The sequence below is a fragment of the Mytilus trossulus genome, chromosome 3 (assembly GCF_036588685.1).
Source record: "Mytilus trossulus isolate FHL-02 chromosome 3, PNRI_Mtr1.1.1.hap1, whole genome shotgun sequence".
In the NCBI taxonomy this organism is placed as follows: domain Eukaryota; kingdom Metazoa; phylum Mollusca; class Bivalvia; order Mytilida; family Mytilidae; genus Mytilus; species Mytilus trossulus.
In genome coordinates this window covers 82353424-82369442 of record NC_086375.1, presented here as the reverse complement: position 1 = coordinate 82369442, position 16019 = coordinate 82353424, and the positions used below count along the sequence as shown (strand labels likewise).

Here is a 16019-nt window from a genome sequence, read left to right as displayed (position 1 = left end):
GTTCAGGTGAGATTTTCAAGCTTCGTGATGTCTTTAGTTTATCAATTCATATATAGATCTAAGTATATGTGTCATTTCCTTTGTCGCACAAACGTAATTGTACCGCTAAGGTTTTGAAATAACAATTTACATTTTTTGCAGACCGAAGATATTTCATGGCGAGATAGTTTGACGTGGCCAGATGTTGTCCGCCCCCCGCTTGGCGCAGTGAGTATATTTGTGTAGCTTTTTCTTCCATCTCGTTATCAATTTTCGTCATTATGTCATTAAATGTTTCAAATTTTAATTTTGAATGATCTACAAAAAACGACTGTTTGCCTAAAGTAAAGATTCTTTTGAATTCGCGTCGAACTTTGGCTCTCGTTGACTTTGATCTTTGTTTTCATTTGAGGTCAGTGTTGCGTTTTGAAAGTAAAAAAATAAGATAACTAAACAACGAAGTCTGAGGCAATTTAAAAGGGAAAGTCAATAATCGAATGTGAAAATCGAAAGCTAAAAAAATTAAACGAATGGATAACATCAATAATATTCCTGACTGAGTACAGATATGTTCTTAAGTAAACAATGGTGGAATGACCATGATTTTATAGATAGCGAATCCCCTCACTTGTATGACAGGTGCACAAGATTCTATTTATGTGGACATCAATGTCAGGTAAAAAAATTATATTCTCTGTTTTAGGTCCCAAGTTCTCACTTTCAGGGCAACAATAACACAGGCAGATTTGGAACCAATGGAGAAATAGAAGAAGAAAGAGATCCCCTTCCGGTAAAATCATATAGTTTAATTTTTTTCTCTATCTAAATAAATTGTTTAAATATTTTTTTTAGTTACCGTTTAGCTGCAGTTCTCTTATATAACTATTGGAGTGGTTGTTTCCATCATATAGTTAACTATTTGTGTATAATCAATATAGTAATTGATAATATGCCGTACCGCTTCGGCACTATCCTAAAATTCCAGTTCCCTGGAATGTAAGAACTTTAAGAACTCTTTATGTTTACCTTTTAAAATGAATTATGCTTCATTTGAGTTCGGAGTTCGTAGCGAGCAGCAATTGGTACCTGTTTTTCATTATCGTCTGTCTGTAATATCATAAAATCAATATTGTTGTTGTCGGTCACAATGTCCAGCGTTATAATGATATTTTCAGAGTTTTCGTTCAAAAGAAGAATTTTGCTTTACTTAACACAAGGCAATTGTATTTTTTATTCTTATTTGTATAGAAAAGGGACAATGAGAATGGGTAGACAATTGATCGAAAATAGAGAATAGTAGTATAAAGAGTAGATAGATAACTATTGAATGACTTATTGCAGAAATCAAGAGAAAAATATTCAACATTCAATGACCGAACAACACTGTAAAACACGAAGTAGCGCAGGATATCGGTGTTGTTCAGACACTAGTTGAATATTGATCGATATTTTAATTCTTTGATTAAATATTGACAATGACATTTTTTTCAAAATTGAAGTATAAAATCTTTTTACCGCATTCACAGTTAATTTCATGCGAAGTAAATAATCCATAACGTCTAAACAACACCTTTTTGTGTAAGACGCCGAGAACTGAAATAGTGCCGTTTTATTTCAAATGTGAAATTATCGGAATCTATTCCACTTGGAAAACAATGTTATACAGGATGTGATTGAAGGTTATGAATTATATCTCTAGAAATGTCAGGAGAGTAACATTATTTATAAAGGCCACGTTTATCTGTCAGTTGTGCTAATTTTTACCAGTTTACATTCTCGTTTTAGATTACACATTCTCCATTTACATACAATAATCCCGTTAACAGAAAAACACTCGATTACGAAAAAGAGGAGGAAAGTCAATCTCACGAGGTAAAACCATATCTATTCATTTTTAATTAAGTTGTTTGAATCTTTCTATTTAGTTACCCTCTAGAAAAAGCTATGTGGTATTAATAATAGGGGTTGTTGTATTCATTAAATGGTACAATATAATCAGATTATTGCAAGGCAATTTTCTTATTAAAAGTATTATGAGCCAAAAACAATGGCTCGTGGGCTGATGATACATCTGATATGGAAATGATGTGTTATGATCTTTTTCTTAGATACTTCAATGAAAGGAAAAAATATTGATGTAAATTCGATATTCAATATTCCTTTACAATGAAATTTAAGAATTAAATGACTTATTTTGATAACTATTTACACCAATGGGTCGATGCCACTGCTGGTGGACATTTCGTCCCCGAGGGTATCACCCGCCCAGTAGTCAACACTTCGGTGTTGACATGAATATCAATAATGTGGTCATTTTAATAAATTTATTGTTACAAAACTTTGATTGTTTTCGAAAAACTAAGGATTTTCTTATCCCAGACATAGATTACCTAAGCCGTATTTGGCACAACTTTTTGGAATTTTGGATCCTCAATGCTCTTCAACTTTGTACTTGTTTGGCTTTATAAATATTTTATTATGAGCGTCAGTGATGAGTCTTATGTAGACGAAACTCGCGTCTGGCGTACTTAATTATAATTCTGGTACCTTCGATAACCATTGCCAACACATTGCATAAGATGGATCTATAAAATGCAACTAAACACCATGACGATGGTTTGTAATTTTATAAATAAAGGCAACAGTAGTATACCGCTGTTCAAAACTCATAAATCCATGGATAAGATTATAAGATTGTGCAATTTTTGTTTCCCTTGTATACATCATGCTTTCTTGTATTGTTTTATTTACCAAATATGATAAGGAAAGCAGATAAATATGACACAAATCGGACACATATTGTTCCTGTAAATAATTCTCAGTTTTTGTTTTTGTTTTTTTTTAACAACTGCTTAAGATCTCCATTAGCAGACTCATAAATTAAAATGTTGTTTTTCGAAAAGCTAAGAACGTAAGGAATAAATTACCTTAGCTGATTTGACTATAGCCAAGATGATGGTAAGAATTTCAGATAATAAGTTGAAAATTTCGTAATTTTTTTCTTTTCGTGTTTCTTAAAAGGAAACAATAAAGGAAACGAAACAAGAAAATACTGATATTTTTATTGTTTACAATTGTCTATCACATTATTCTATCAAATGTTATTTGAGTATATAAAATACATTTTTGGTCATAATTTCCAAATATGAATATTTTTAGCAGGAAAGCCATTGAACAAAGGGTTTCAAAGTGGTTACGTTGGAGTCATTACTCCGAAAGTTTCACTGACACATGACACATTACGAGCTGGTTGAACGTAATGTAATATCTGCTATAGTTCAATTGTTCCAGTCCTTATCCCTAATTGTAGCATCACCGAATGAAACATATCAAAAGATTAGCACATGGATAAGTAACACAATGGATGACATATAGGACATCAGCCAGGCAATCTAAGAGACTACACACCTACCTACATTGTAGGAATTGTTTACCCTTCCTTGTCGAATGAGTTTAACACCAAGTTTTCGAGTTGTAAGTTTGTTTTTCGCTCCTGCATTTGAAATGTCACCTTGGTATCTGCCACATTTTTTTAAGAGCGCAATACTTGGGATTCATTATTATTCGTTGAATATCAATATTTGTGGATATCTTTGATACAAATGAATCTCGAAATTAAATGTCCAACGCCTGACACATTTTCTGGAGGCTTGTATTGCAGAATTCGACAAAATCACGACATTTAAATGTTCACGAACATGTAAAAAAAAATCACAAAAATACTGACCCTTAATGCAAAGTCCCTGTTCAAATTACAAAAATCAAAAGCGCAAACACATCAAATGAATGGCAACAACTGTCATATTCCTTAATTGGTACAAACATTTTCTTATTAAAAGAATGGTGTATTAAACCTTGTTTTGATAGCTATCTAAACCTGTTACGTTTAAGTTTATAATACTTCACGAGAATCGTTACCCACGAAATTAAATTAATCTACAGTGTTTATTTTGTCAAACATTTCCCCAAAGTGAAATATAATACTGTGGATACATTTATTTTTCGTGGTTACCAATTTTCATTATGTATGAAAACTTGCATTTTCGAGGATTCAATTTCGTGGTTTAGGCGAGTTCTGCATACATTTCTCTAAAAAATATATTATTCGATGAACATTTAAATTGGTGATTTCATTTCCCTGCAAAATCCACGAAAATGAATCCACAATAGCTACTAATTTCCTAAGTTTTTGATTTATTATTAAGGTATTCGACTTTCACGACCCTGTGTATTTTCCTTCATTTCCGGATAATATATCTTTGGGGAGCCACTATGTAAGTATTTTAGCCTTCTGAACATGTCATGCACTTGACATTTAAAACACTTGAAGTTCTGGCAGTTGGTTGCACTCTGTAAATACAGCTGTTTCACAAACAACACTTCTTTTGGTGATGGCTCCAATTTGTTATATTAGCAGTTTCGTACAGGTTTTATGCATCGTATCTCAGAACGCATGTACATAGGGTAGGATGACTATCATGAAGTCTTTTGTGGGGAGAAATAAATATATTGTTAAAGAAAGGTAAAAGTGCAGGCAGCCATTTTTTTCTAGGTTAAAAGTCTGATACAAAGTCTTGCTGTGAGAAAGGGGATTTTTTTTTCCTTTTGAATAAATGTCAGTGCAGTGTTAACGTTGTTTCTTTTTTATTATTATTTTAACGTTAGCAGCACATTGCAATTGTATTTTTAACTTCACAGACCTTTATTCCGGTGTATCGGTTATTCATATATTTTTCAATTGAATTACAATTGTGACTAGAATAGAATTCCTAATTTAAAACAAATAGTTGTTTAAACCGACAAGATTGATATAATTAGATTTGGTTAGTTTTTTCCTATGTCCAGTTTTGATAGAAAAGTAGAAGTATAAATCTTAAATCTGTGTTGAATGATCTATCTCGCTATATAATAACAAATGTATATAAATCTGAAATGCGGCGACGGACACTCTTATTGACAATATATCTGTTGAACTTGGAGAATTTTCAACAAATTGTCGGCATTTCTATAAGAACAAACTGTGCGTCTCGCCTTATCGACCTAATCTTATCTTGATATGAATCGGAGTTTCCTCAGACACTGGTCAAATCAAAAAGATAGTAGAAGCTAAATTATTCAATTGTACATTCAGATATATTGAATATGTTCTCCAGGTCCATTATTTATTCAAACTTTTCGGATTGGGTTCTATTAATATATCATTGAGAACTAGAAATTAAGGAAACAATAGACACGGCTTCCGCAGCTTCATTTTAGACTCATACCTCGAATTTGACATAAGCGGTCATCTCAGTACCCACATTTGTGACAAATGACGATTTTAAATTTGAAATTATCAATCTCTTCTACTATATAATTAATATACCAAAGTCGCCTGCATATAAGATCAACATTTCCGAGCTTATTCGTTATTGAAAAGCTTGCAGCTGCTACTCAGACTTTACAAGAAGTCACCAGTGTCTGATTAGAAATTTTATGAACCAAAGCTATGTTGAAGACCGTCTCCTTCTTTTTCTCTTAAACAAATTTCATCGGAAGATACCAAGACCTTATTGATAAATATTCCTAACTTCAGAAATTTTACAAAATGGTCTTGAAAGAGGAGCGAAAGATACCAGAGGGACAGTCAAAAGAAAGATCTTATGTAATGGCGTTGTTTATCATCTTAATAACGTTATATAGTATTTTTGTGTTTGCTTTTGTGAATTTTACTTTTTCTTTTAGTCTATTTTTTTAATGTCCATTTGTCAATACACAATACAAGCTACGGCATATCGTATAATGCCTTACTTTACAAGTCACATAATTGACTTTATTGTATCATTATACAATTACCACACACAATATACAGCTTTTAACGCTGAATATACATTTATGCTTATACGTTGCATATTACTTTACATACTTATGGAGATGCATACATCATAACTTTTACACCTCGTCATTATGTTGTTATGATATGATGAATTTATGTATACTTGTGTTTCGTTTTTGCTGGTTTGATGTGTCTGTATGTCTTTATATGTTTTATAATGATTCTGATTATAACACAATGTGGACTGCTGTACCCCTTTTTGACATTTGTCAGTTTGTTTTAGTCACATATCGTTGTCAATATAGTGGCATGCTATGCGACTGTCATACAAGTGAGAGGAAAAGCTAGCTATAAAACCAGGTTTAATCCACCATCATGTTTACCTGTACTAAGTCAGGTATATGACAGTTGTTAGTAAATCGTTTTATGTGTTTGAGCTTTTGATTTTGACATTTGATTAGGTAGTTACCGTTCGTTTATGTTATTTTAGTTTTTAATGAAAACCTTTTTATCCATAGATCTAAAATATTAGTACTATCTGTAGAATAATCCCCATCATTGTTGAAATATAGATCATACTACTCTCCTTATATTGCAAGTATTGAAATATTAGATATAACTCTGACGCCTTGCAAGCTCCTTTAACTCATAGCATAGTACATAATCCGAGCAAGACGACAATGGTTTTCAAAACATATACATCTGCTTAGAATATTCTTACATGTTTGGCATCTCTTAATTAAAAAAAAAACTTAAGGTACAAACACACAAGGTTAGGGGAGGGTATCGCCTTCAAAACTAGTTTAATCATGCCATATTATATATGTAACGGTAACAGTAGTTTACAAAGTATGGATCATGTACGTAAGTGGTTGTCGTTTATTGTTATATCTTTTTTGTTGTTTCGTTCATTATTTTGTACATAAATCAGGCAGTTAGTTGTCTCGTTTGAATCTTGAAGGTTTATCATTTCGAATCTTATTAAAGCTGACTAATATAGTTTATAGGGTTTTGTTCATTTTTCAAAGGCCTAACGGTGACATAAATAAAACTCATCATAGATACCAGGACTAAATTTAGTATGCGCCAGACGCGCGTTTCGTCTACAAAAGACTCATCAGTGACGTTCGAATCCAAAAAAGTTATAAAGGCCAAATAAAGTACGAAGTTGAAGAGCATTGAAGACCAAAATTCCTAAAAGTTTTTCCAAATACAGCTAAGGTAATAAAGGTGTTGATTTCTATGTCATTTTGGTCTCTTGGGGGTAATTGTCTCATTGGCATTCATATCACATCATTTATATATATACATGGCCATGAATACGGTGGTGAATGCAAGATGACACAGAATCTTCAAACAAAGAAACGTCGCACTTAGTGTTATATCAGTCATCTTATTTAAAAGAATTCGGTACACAGCCATGTATCACCATCATTGATGGCGATCCGATGGATACATCTGTTGTAGGGTTGTCACTGACTCAGACGTACTTATGAATATAATTATTTTCTGTGACTGTATCTTACATTAATTTGTAGGATCCTTTACTATAGATAATTTAGCTGATCTGTAACAATAACATCTTCATGCCTTATATAGCATGTACTGTAGTACGCCGCTAGATAAAAACTGACGTGGAAAGGTAACACATGCCCACCAAAAGCTCTTTTTATGAGAGCCCAGGTGGTCGTGTGGTCTAGCGGAACGGCTGCAGTGCAAGGCGATTTGGTGTCACGATATCACAGTAGCATGGGTTCGAATCCCGGCGAGGGAAGAACCAAAAATTTGCGAAAGCAAATTTACAGATCTAACATTGTTGGGTTGATGTTTAGACGAGTTGTATATACATTATGTACACAGCCATGTATCACCATCATTGATGGCGATCCGATGGATACATCTGTTGTAGGGTTGTCACTGACTCAGACGTACTTATGAATATAATTATTTTCTGTGACTGTATCTTACATTTATTTGTAGGATCCTTTACTATAGATAATTTAGCTGATCTGTAACAATAACATCTTCATGCCTTATATATCATGTACTGTAGTACGCCGCTAGATTAAAACTGACGTGGAAAGGTAACACATGCCTACCGAAAGCTCTTTTATGAGAGCCCAGGTGGTCGTGTGGTCTAGCGGGACGGCTGCAGTGCAGGCGATTTGGTGTCACGATATCACAGTAGCATGGGTTCGAATCCCGGCGAGGGAAGAACCATCAATTTGCGAAAGCAAATTAACAGATCTAACATTGTTGGGTTGATGTTTAGACGAGTTGTATATACATTATGTACACAGCCATGTATCACCATCATTGATGGCGATCCGATGGATACATCTGTTGTAGGGTTGTCACTGACTCAGACGTACTTATATATATATATATATATATATATATATAAACCAGTCTAAATTGAAAACTACGTTCAAACCTATGATTGTGTTGGATAAAAACCGCAATTTTTATACGCGTGCATGTCAAACAAATTTCGTTGTAGAAGGGTCTAAAAACAGCACAAACAACATTTTCCAAAAGACCAACAAAGTGAAAAAGTATTTGACTAACAGGTCGAACAACTGATGTTCTTTAACCCTGCTGACTGCCATTGGCGACTGCCAAGTAAAATTGATCACAAGATGTAACAAACTGGATCTTAATATAAATTTAATACGTCACAGAAAAAAATGTTTGTTAACTTGTGGCCACGATGTTGCACCACAAACATTCGGTGTCAATATTTCTTTAGTACACCAGATCTAGATTTCGACAATATATGTCTCTTCAGTGATGTTAGGGATCGAAACGGTATATGGAAGGCCATATAATTTACTCTCAATTTAAGATTGACTCTTGAATTTAAGAGTCAATATAGGATGAACAGATCATATAAACCGGAGGGAAAATATGAAACATGCCCAAACAAAAAATATATATAAACGAGTCTAAATTGAAAACTACGTTCAAACCTATGATTGTGTTGGATAAAAACCGCAATTTTTATACGCGTGCATGTCAAACAAATTTCGTTGTAGAAGGGTCTAAAAACAGCACAAACAACATTTTCCAAAAGACCAACAAAGTGAAAAAGTATATTTCAACAAAACGCATTTGACTAACAGGTCGAACAACTGATGTTCTTTAACCCTGCTGACTGCCATTGGCGACTGCCAAATAAAATTGATCACAAGATGTAACAAACTGGATCTTAATATAAATTTAATACGTCACAGAAAAAAAAAATTGTTAACTTGTGGCCACGATGTTGCACCACAAACATTCGGTGTCAATATTTCTTTAGTACACCAGAACTAGATTTCGACAATATATGTCTCTTCAGTGATGTTAGGGATCGAAACGGTATTTGGAAGGCCATATAATTTACTCTCAATTTAAGATTGACTCTTGAATTTAAGAGTCAATATAGGATGAACGGATCATATAAACCGGAGGGAAAATATGATACATAGATATAGGAAGATGTGGTGTGAGTGCCAATGCCCATATATAAACTTTTATAGAAAATAGCCTCATTTTGTAAAAATGACACCTGAAGCAAAACTTGTTTCTAGAATACTTTAATATTGCCGTTCGTTTTGAATAAGACAAAAATTAATAAAACTTATTGGAGAAAATGAATAATAGTATAATAGTATATTTCATATATTTTTCAGGATCTAAAAAGCAAAAAGGTATATTATTAGTTTCAATTCATAGATAAACAAAACCTAAGTAGATGTAAATTTGAAATTTTGAAAACGCTATTTTTTCTTAATGAACAATTTATAGTATGCTCACACTATTGTTTGTTTCGTTGTATGTTGTTATTAGAAGTATATGTAGTAATAGTTCTTTATAAATTGAACAATACTCTTAACAAACAAAAACATCTCAAAAATTAGTGCACTGTATTCTGAAACTCTTTAACTCACCATCTTTCTAAGAAAGAGTACGCCGGCTAATTGTTTTGCATAATTTGTCATATAAATGTCTGCATTTATTTCACGGTGTACAAATGTATTAAAAAAAAGGAAAACGTATAAACAGAACACTACTCATTTAAGTTATAAATTTATAGAAATCAGTATCACCCGCTCAATTAACCAGCATAAAGCGAACAGAAGAAGACTAATTTTATGTGAAAAGTATTAAAATCATATCAACTTCATTTACTGAGTACATGATTCTTTATTTCAAACTTCAGATAGACGTACATCATTCCCTGAAACATTGGTATTATTAAAAAAAGAAATAAAATAATGTTAACTTATGTTTTTGATGAGTATCAACAATACATTAGTAAGTACCGAAGAACAGTTAGATAGCATTGAAATACAATGATATAATACATCCGTCATGCACTTAGGTTCGTTATGCCATAAGTTCAATTTTGAACCGATAAGACAACCCATAAAAACGTTATTACCACGTTCATGGAATGCAGTACAAACGTAATTTATTCTAAGATTTGGTTTTCGCATGAACGTTTTTTTGTTTAGTATTTTCACTGCTTATATTTTATATTTAAGAACTGCCATTGGAGGAAATGGTTTGTCTTTGTTTTTATATGTGTGTGTGCCTCTGGTGTAGCAGCATGGATTGTTCAAAAAGAATATGGTATGCACATTATAATAAAGTTAACATTAGTATAACTTGTCTTCCTGTCAATACACATTATTTGTTTTTTTATTTTGTTTAAGAATGATTAAGTATAAAGTGGCCAGAAAAAAGTAAATATTCCAAGCATAACATCATATTGCATGTCTTGCGCTATCCTTTTTCAACACTGTAAAAATAACATGAGTGCATTCAAACAAATATACTGCTGCAAAGTCTTCTAGCTTCTTTTATTAATTTGTAAATGTACAAATGGATACCAGGATTAAAATTAAAACCAAATTGGGAGACTTTATTCAACTGTTCACCCTCTTTGAAACCTTAAGTATTCAATATAGGATTTATCGCCAAATATTCAATTTGTGAAACTTCTAGTACATGTTTTTTTTTCACGACACCTGATTCGAAAGGCATATAGTTTTAAGTCATTGCGTTCCTCCGTCCTGTGGTAAATCTGTCACTTTTTTTTTGTTATACTTAAGGGAATTGATTGTATCTGTCTTATGTTCTACAAATGACATACAGACAATGATTGTGTCCTAAGTGGTATTCCTTATGCGGCTTTATCACGACTCTTTCAACAAAATTGTTTGGTATTCGTGTCCTTAGACATATTCTTCTTTTAACTTCATATGTTAGTGATCTATTTAAAATTTCTCAAATGTTATTTCTTTAAAATTATTTGTTCCCGTCACAGGTTCGAATAAGGAGACTCCAGATGATCCACCTACTCCATCTCTGGTTGTGGGTAAGTTTTGTTTATCATTTATCACAGAAAACTAACTTCATGCTCCTTTTAAAAATAGTTACAAGGTGGGTTTTTTTCTGTTTGTATATATAAAAGGAAGTAACTCATATTTAGATAAAAAAATTGTTGAATCTCATACATAACCAACACAAAAAGTATAAGAAAATTAAAACATGATTATTACTCTTCAAAAAATCATGAAATTAAAAGCATTTCAGGTAATGCGGGGTTCACACATTGCCGATTATTGCTCCCGTTTGAGATCAGACAGCGATACGACACGAAAAGTGAAAAAGTCGGATTAGTATCCTCAATTATCTGGAATGTCCTATTATTGTCTGAACGCAGTCGTTTTAGTTCGTAACAGATTCCTACTGGTCGGGAAGGGTCCGAATAGTTCGGCAAAGCACCCCGACAGTTAGGTGCGTCCCGTAACATTCGGGGAAACTCAGCCGATTTTGTCTAGTCGGATTACAATCGTGCCTATGTCGTGACAGATTCTGCTCTATCGGATCGAATTCCTAACAATGTTCTGTGTATTCGGGACGGTGTCCTGTGGAACGGGAATGATCTGGAGAAGTCCCGACAATAACAGAACACAATACGACTGAGACCAGACAAAGCCGTTTGCAATGCGATAGAGCGGACCGTGATAGGATTACGTTCCGACAGTAACTGATCATCCCGATTATGTCGACAGTTTTCGAACGGATAACTTCCGTCAGTGTCGGTTCACTGTCTTGTCACTATCTGATCTCTGTCGGATTACATTCGGTAGAATCGGGACGCAGTCGTGACAGACTCGGTCGAATTTTACCTGGCGAAAGATACAAATCGAATTTCCATCCACGATTCACAGGACCTTGATCAGACTTTTGACAAATTTTAATCGGGAATGGTCTTGTCAAGGACGGCAGTAAAAATCGTGAATGTGTGACCCCAGCTTAAAGCATTGATTAATTGCTGTTTTGTACCAGAGGCAAATGTGTCATTTATATTCAGTATCAGAACAAATTCACCCATCAGTGTATAGTGTAGGTTTTTTTTCGACCAATACGTAAAAAAAACCGTGAAACTGCCACTGAAAAACAAGGATAGATTAATTAGGGACAGATATTTTACTTCGTTGTTACCTGCATACTAGTTTAAAGGTTTTTTCAAGAGTTCTTTCATTTTTTAAACAAGTGATACTACCAAATATGAAATATTTAATGAAAAGTCCTACAGAAATGTGTCTTTAGATTTGGTTTTTTTTAACTGATCAAAGATTGTTTGTGTTCAATTCATTTATGATCTAGTCTCACTTATATTTTGAGTTGTCCCATGATAAAAATGACAAAGGTGTGGCATGCTGGCTAATTCTCGTTTGAATTGTTTTACATTGAGTTATCTGGACCTTTTATGGCTGACTTTGCGATATGGGCTTTGCTCATTGTTGAAGGCCGTATGGTGACCTATAGTTGTTAATGTCTGTGTCATTTTGGTTTTTTGTGGATAGTTGTCTCATTGGCAATCATACCACATCTTCTTTTTTATACATCGTCAGACATTTAAATCAATGAGCAAACCCCATACCGTATAATGGTCAAAAATAAGTTTTCAATGGCCAAAATATATAGTTCAAATTATAATAAAATACAGCTTGATTTATATCCCAAGAATAAACAACATAAAAATTGAATAAAGCATGGTCTTGTTTTAGATAAGTGTGAAAATGATATATCTACTGCAACGGTCGGAGAACAAATATGTATTCCATATACACAGCAGTTTACGAGCAACCCGTCAGGTATACAGGTGATACAAGTGTCATCGCAATACTTTAGTGCACTTCCAAGTTTTTTCATCAATATCTCATCCGATACCGTTTCCAAAAAAAAGGCAGATTGGATAGTTAACTTCAACATTTCAAGACCTGACCAACAATTGCGTTTCATAAAGGAAAATGCAACATGTGACAGTATTGGAATTTACGAAATTACTATAGAATATGACGATGGAAATGTAACATCCTTCAAATTTGAAATCACTTTTAAAGGTATGCATACAATTAGTAATTACCATATAGCGGGTTATTTCGTGACTGTAAATTTTCCCGAATAAAGGTCAGCAAAGTATTCGAAAAGTTTTGGCGGATTTTTATTTTGGTGGATTCTTTTAAATCTCAGTTAAATCTTTTAGTGGATAATGACATTGTTTTAGTAAAAAGGTTGTGAAACTTGACAAACAAGTGTCTAAAGTAATGGCAATTTAAATTGATTTTTCGGAATAACCGCATATTTTTTTATTAGATTCTGCTACAATGCATTATAAGATTTCGCTAACTAGATATCAGTTACAGGTATTCAAACGTTTTGTAAATTTTACGATTAATTAGTCACGAAATTTACCGGACATTGCTGTACTAAAAATATTACGTTTTAAAAAACATCTTCATAGTGGTAATGATGACATAACACGAATCATGATAAATTATAATGATCGAGAACAGAAAACACCTGAAATCCGTTTGTTTACTTTTAACTGTAAATTAGCTCCCAGTCCCATTTGAAGAAGATGCTACAGTCGCACGATTGTCTCACGAATACCAAATTTCGTACGATTCTTGCACACATTAACTGAATACAATTCGGTGATAATGAATGTTTGGAAAAAATAAACCATATGTTGTTTAAAAAGAATGACTTTTCCACCAGAACGATTACTCTTATTCCTGCTAAATTAGCGCCTTTAGGGACTGTTAGCGTTAATTCGATCCGTGAACAGTAAAGGAGCCAGCGAAACAACCGACGGTGGTGGGTTGGGCAATGGATCGAACGATGCCTGATATTTGGACAGTATAGTAAACACTTATGCAAGAGCTGGAGCGAAAATATGCCGGTGATATCGTTGGATTCATTAGGATGGAGCCTGGTTTGTTTTAAGAGAGTGACTCGGCAGTCGTACGACAGTGCCACGACAGTTACATCCGCATTTAATGTCATAAAAACGTTAAAGATAGACACAAACCACTCACTAGTGTCGTACGACTGTCGCAAGACCGACTTGCGACTTACCTACGACAGCATAATTACAATTCTTTTTGCTCTGTTTTATACCCATCGTGGATATGTCGAAGTTGATTTAACCATTCGAAATATTACTTTGACATGTTGCACGACAACTATTTTATAGATCTTCCACGAAAAAAAAAGTCGTACGATCTGTTGTGGCCGGGGCTTTAAATATGAAATAAAACAGAACTAGTATTGTTATTCTGTTAACGCAATACATTATGAATTATCTTTATATTTTCTTTGTTACTATAGATCCACAGCTTGAGCAAAGCGTAACTCGACTTAATGACAAAGTTTTTATCCATTGTGAAATGAAAAAAACGTGCATGGCCAGTTCTTTAGCATTGTTTGTAAACGATGGGGGATCGTCACGTTTGATACCTGACATAGATGTATGTAGCTTTACTGATAAGAACAGTGGTACCACAGTGTCAGCTGACGCAATCATTCATGTTTCGCAGTTATCAGAAAATCATACGATATCCTGTGTTCCACTAATGACGAATATGGAACTTTCTGCAAACCTGACATCAACTTCCGGTATACCTGTATGTGAAGGTGGTATGTATTACATTAATCATTTTCAACATCTTCTAATCAGGGACCTGCAATTACCTTGCACAAATATATGTAAATGGAGTAGATGCTAGCTAATTAGTTTTCAAGTTTGGTTGTTGACATCGATCACGCTCAGGACTATAAATTTGGCGAAAATAATGTAGTTTTTCAGACATAAAATGAAGAGTAGGGACGAACCAATCTCTTTCGGTCTTATTCTTGCATTTTCTTCGCTAAACTGACAAAATGTCAGAAAATACAAGTCAAAAAACTTGTGGATTCATGTACTCATTTGTTACTCAGAGCAATATAAGATTAAAGTAAATAATCAAAACCATTTTGGTTTGAAGTATGAATGATTCGGGAAAAGTATTTTTGTGTTCGTCTAGTTGAATTTTACAATATTAATGTAATCCTTTATGTCCGATGTAGTAATACACTTGTACTAGTATGTAAACATGTTTTAGTGTTCGACAGTTAGAGAGACAGAGAGTCAATTACATCAACATTCTTTGTTTTATAGATTGTGTACCTGATTGCAAGGATGATCCACAAGGTGAAGCATACTTTCCAGACAAAAATGACTGTACTCAGTTTTTCCAATGTTCAAATGGACAACTTGTTTCTCAATCCTGCTCACCATCAACATACTGGTCAACTAGAAAGTGCACGTGTCTTCATTTTGATAATGAAATTTGTAATAGAGACACTAACAGATTCTTAAGTCCTCTTTTGTCCATCGAAAAATGCACCAATGCATCGCTTGTGTAGTGAATTTTTGGAAAAAAAAGGGGTGACTAGGGAAATGGGTCTTCTACCGACCGGCAGTAAAACGCTTGCCTAAGTGGGGTGTGCACTTAGTTGTGCGGGATATATCAAGTTCGCAGTCACGTCCGGTCGGAATGGGGATGTTAAATCTGATATCTCGTGTTTAATGAGTGCCGCCCTTTGCACATTAAGACCCTTGCAGCAACTCTTTGAGGGGTTCGTAGGTGGCATATTGCACGGCAAAATTTCTGACCCTATCCAATATAACCTCATTTTCCAGTGGAAGTCCAAATTTTTCCAGAACATCATCTCGAAATGCTTCTATTATGACTAGACCTACCTATTGTATTTATTGTTAATTTGTTCTCGTCCTTAATATGCATAAAATATTTGCCACTGGACGTTAAACAACTAACAATCACTCAATCAATTAGAAACAAATATATCAAATAATATAGGTTTATTTCTTCGTTATTAT

The 16019-nt window shown here is 33.7% G+C and overlaps 2 protein-coding genes across 2 annotated transcripts in view; both read left to right on the top strand.

Moving 5' to 3' along the window:
- The window catches only part of LOC134712626 (uncharacterized), a 31595-nt gene extending 20742 nt beyond the window's left edge, over positions 1-10853 (top strand). The window contains exons 11-16 of the mRNA XM_063574359.1: positions 142-207; positions 683-769; positions 1765-1851; positions 4185-4253; positions 9469-9486; positions 10324-10853. Of these exons, the coding sequence (XP_063430429.1) occupies positions 142-207; positions 683-769; positions 1765-1851; positions 4185-4253; positions 9469-9486; positions 10324-10446 (450 nt within the window). The 3' untranslated portion in view covers positions 10447-10853. The remainder of the gene's footprint in view (positions 1-141; positions 208-682; positions 770-1764; positions 1852-4184; positions 4254-9468; positions 9487-10323) is intronic.
- A 254-nt stretch (positions 10854-11107) lies between these two features.
- LOC134712624 (uncharacterized) lies at positions 11108-16019 on the top strand. Its single transcript, XM_063574358.1, has 4 exons — positions 11108-11159; positions 12862-13197; positions 14468-14776; positions 15297-16019. The coding sequence occupies exons 3-4, from the start codon at positions 14527-14529 to the stop codon at positions 15542-15544; spliced, it is 498 nt and encodes a 165-aa protein (XP_063430428.1). The 5' UTR covers positions 11108-11159; positions 12862-13197; positions 14468-14526; the 3' UTR covers positions 15545-16019.

What these genes read in the sequence shown, in the direction of transcription:
- LOC134712624 (XM_063574358.1), top strand. Translation starts at nt 14,527, where the DNA reads ATGAAAAAAACGTGCATGGCCAGTTCTTTAGCATTGTTTGTAAACGAT. An exon ending in TATACCTGTATGTGAAGGTG is followed by an intron (nt 14,777 to 15,296) that starts GTATGTATTACA and finishes TTTGTTTTATAG; the next exon opens with ATTGTGTACCTGATTGCAAG.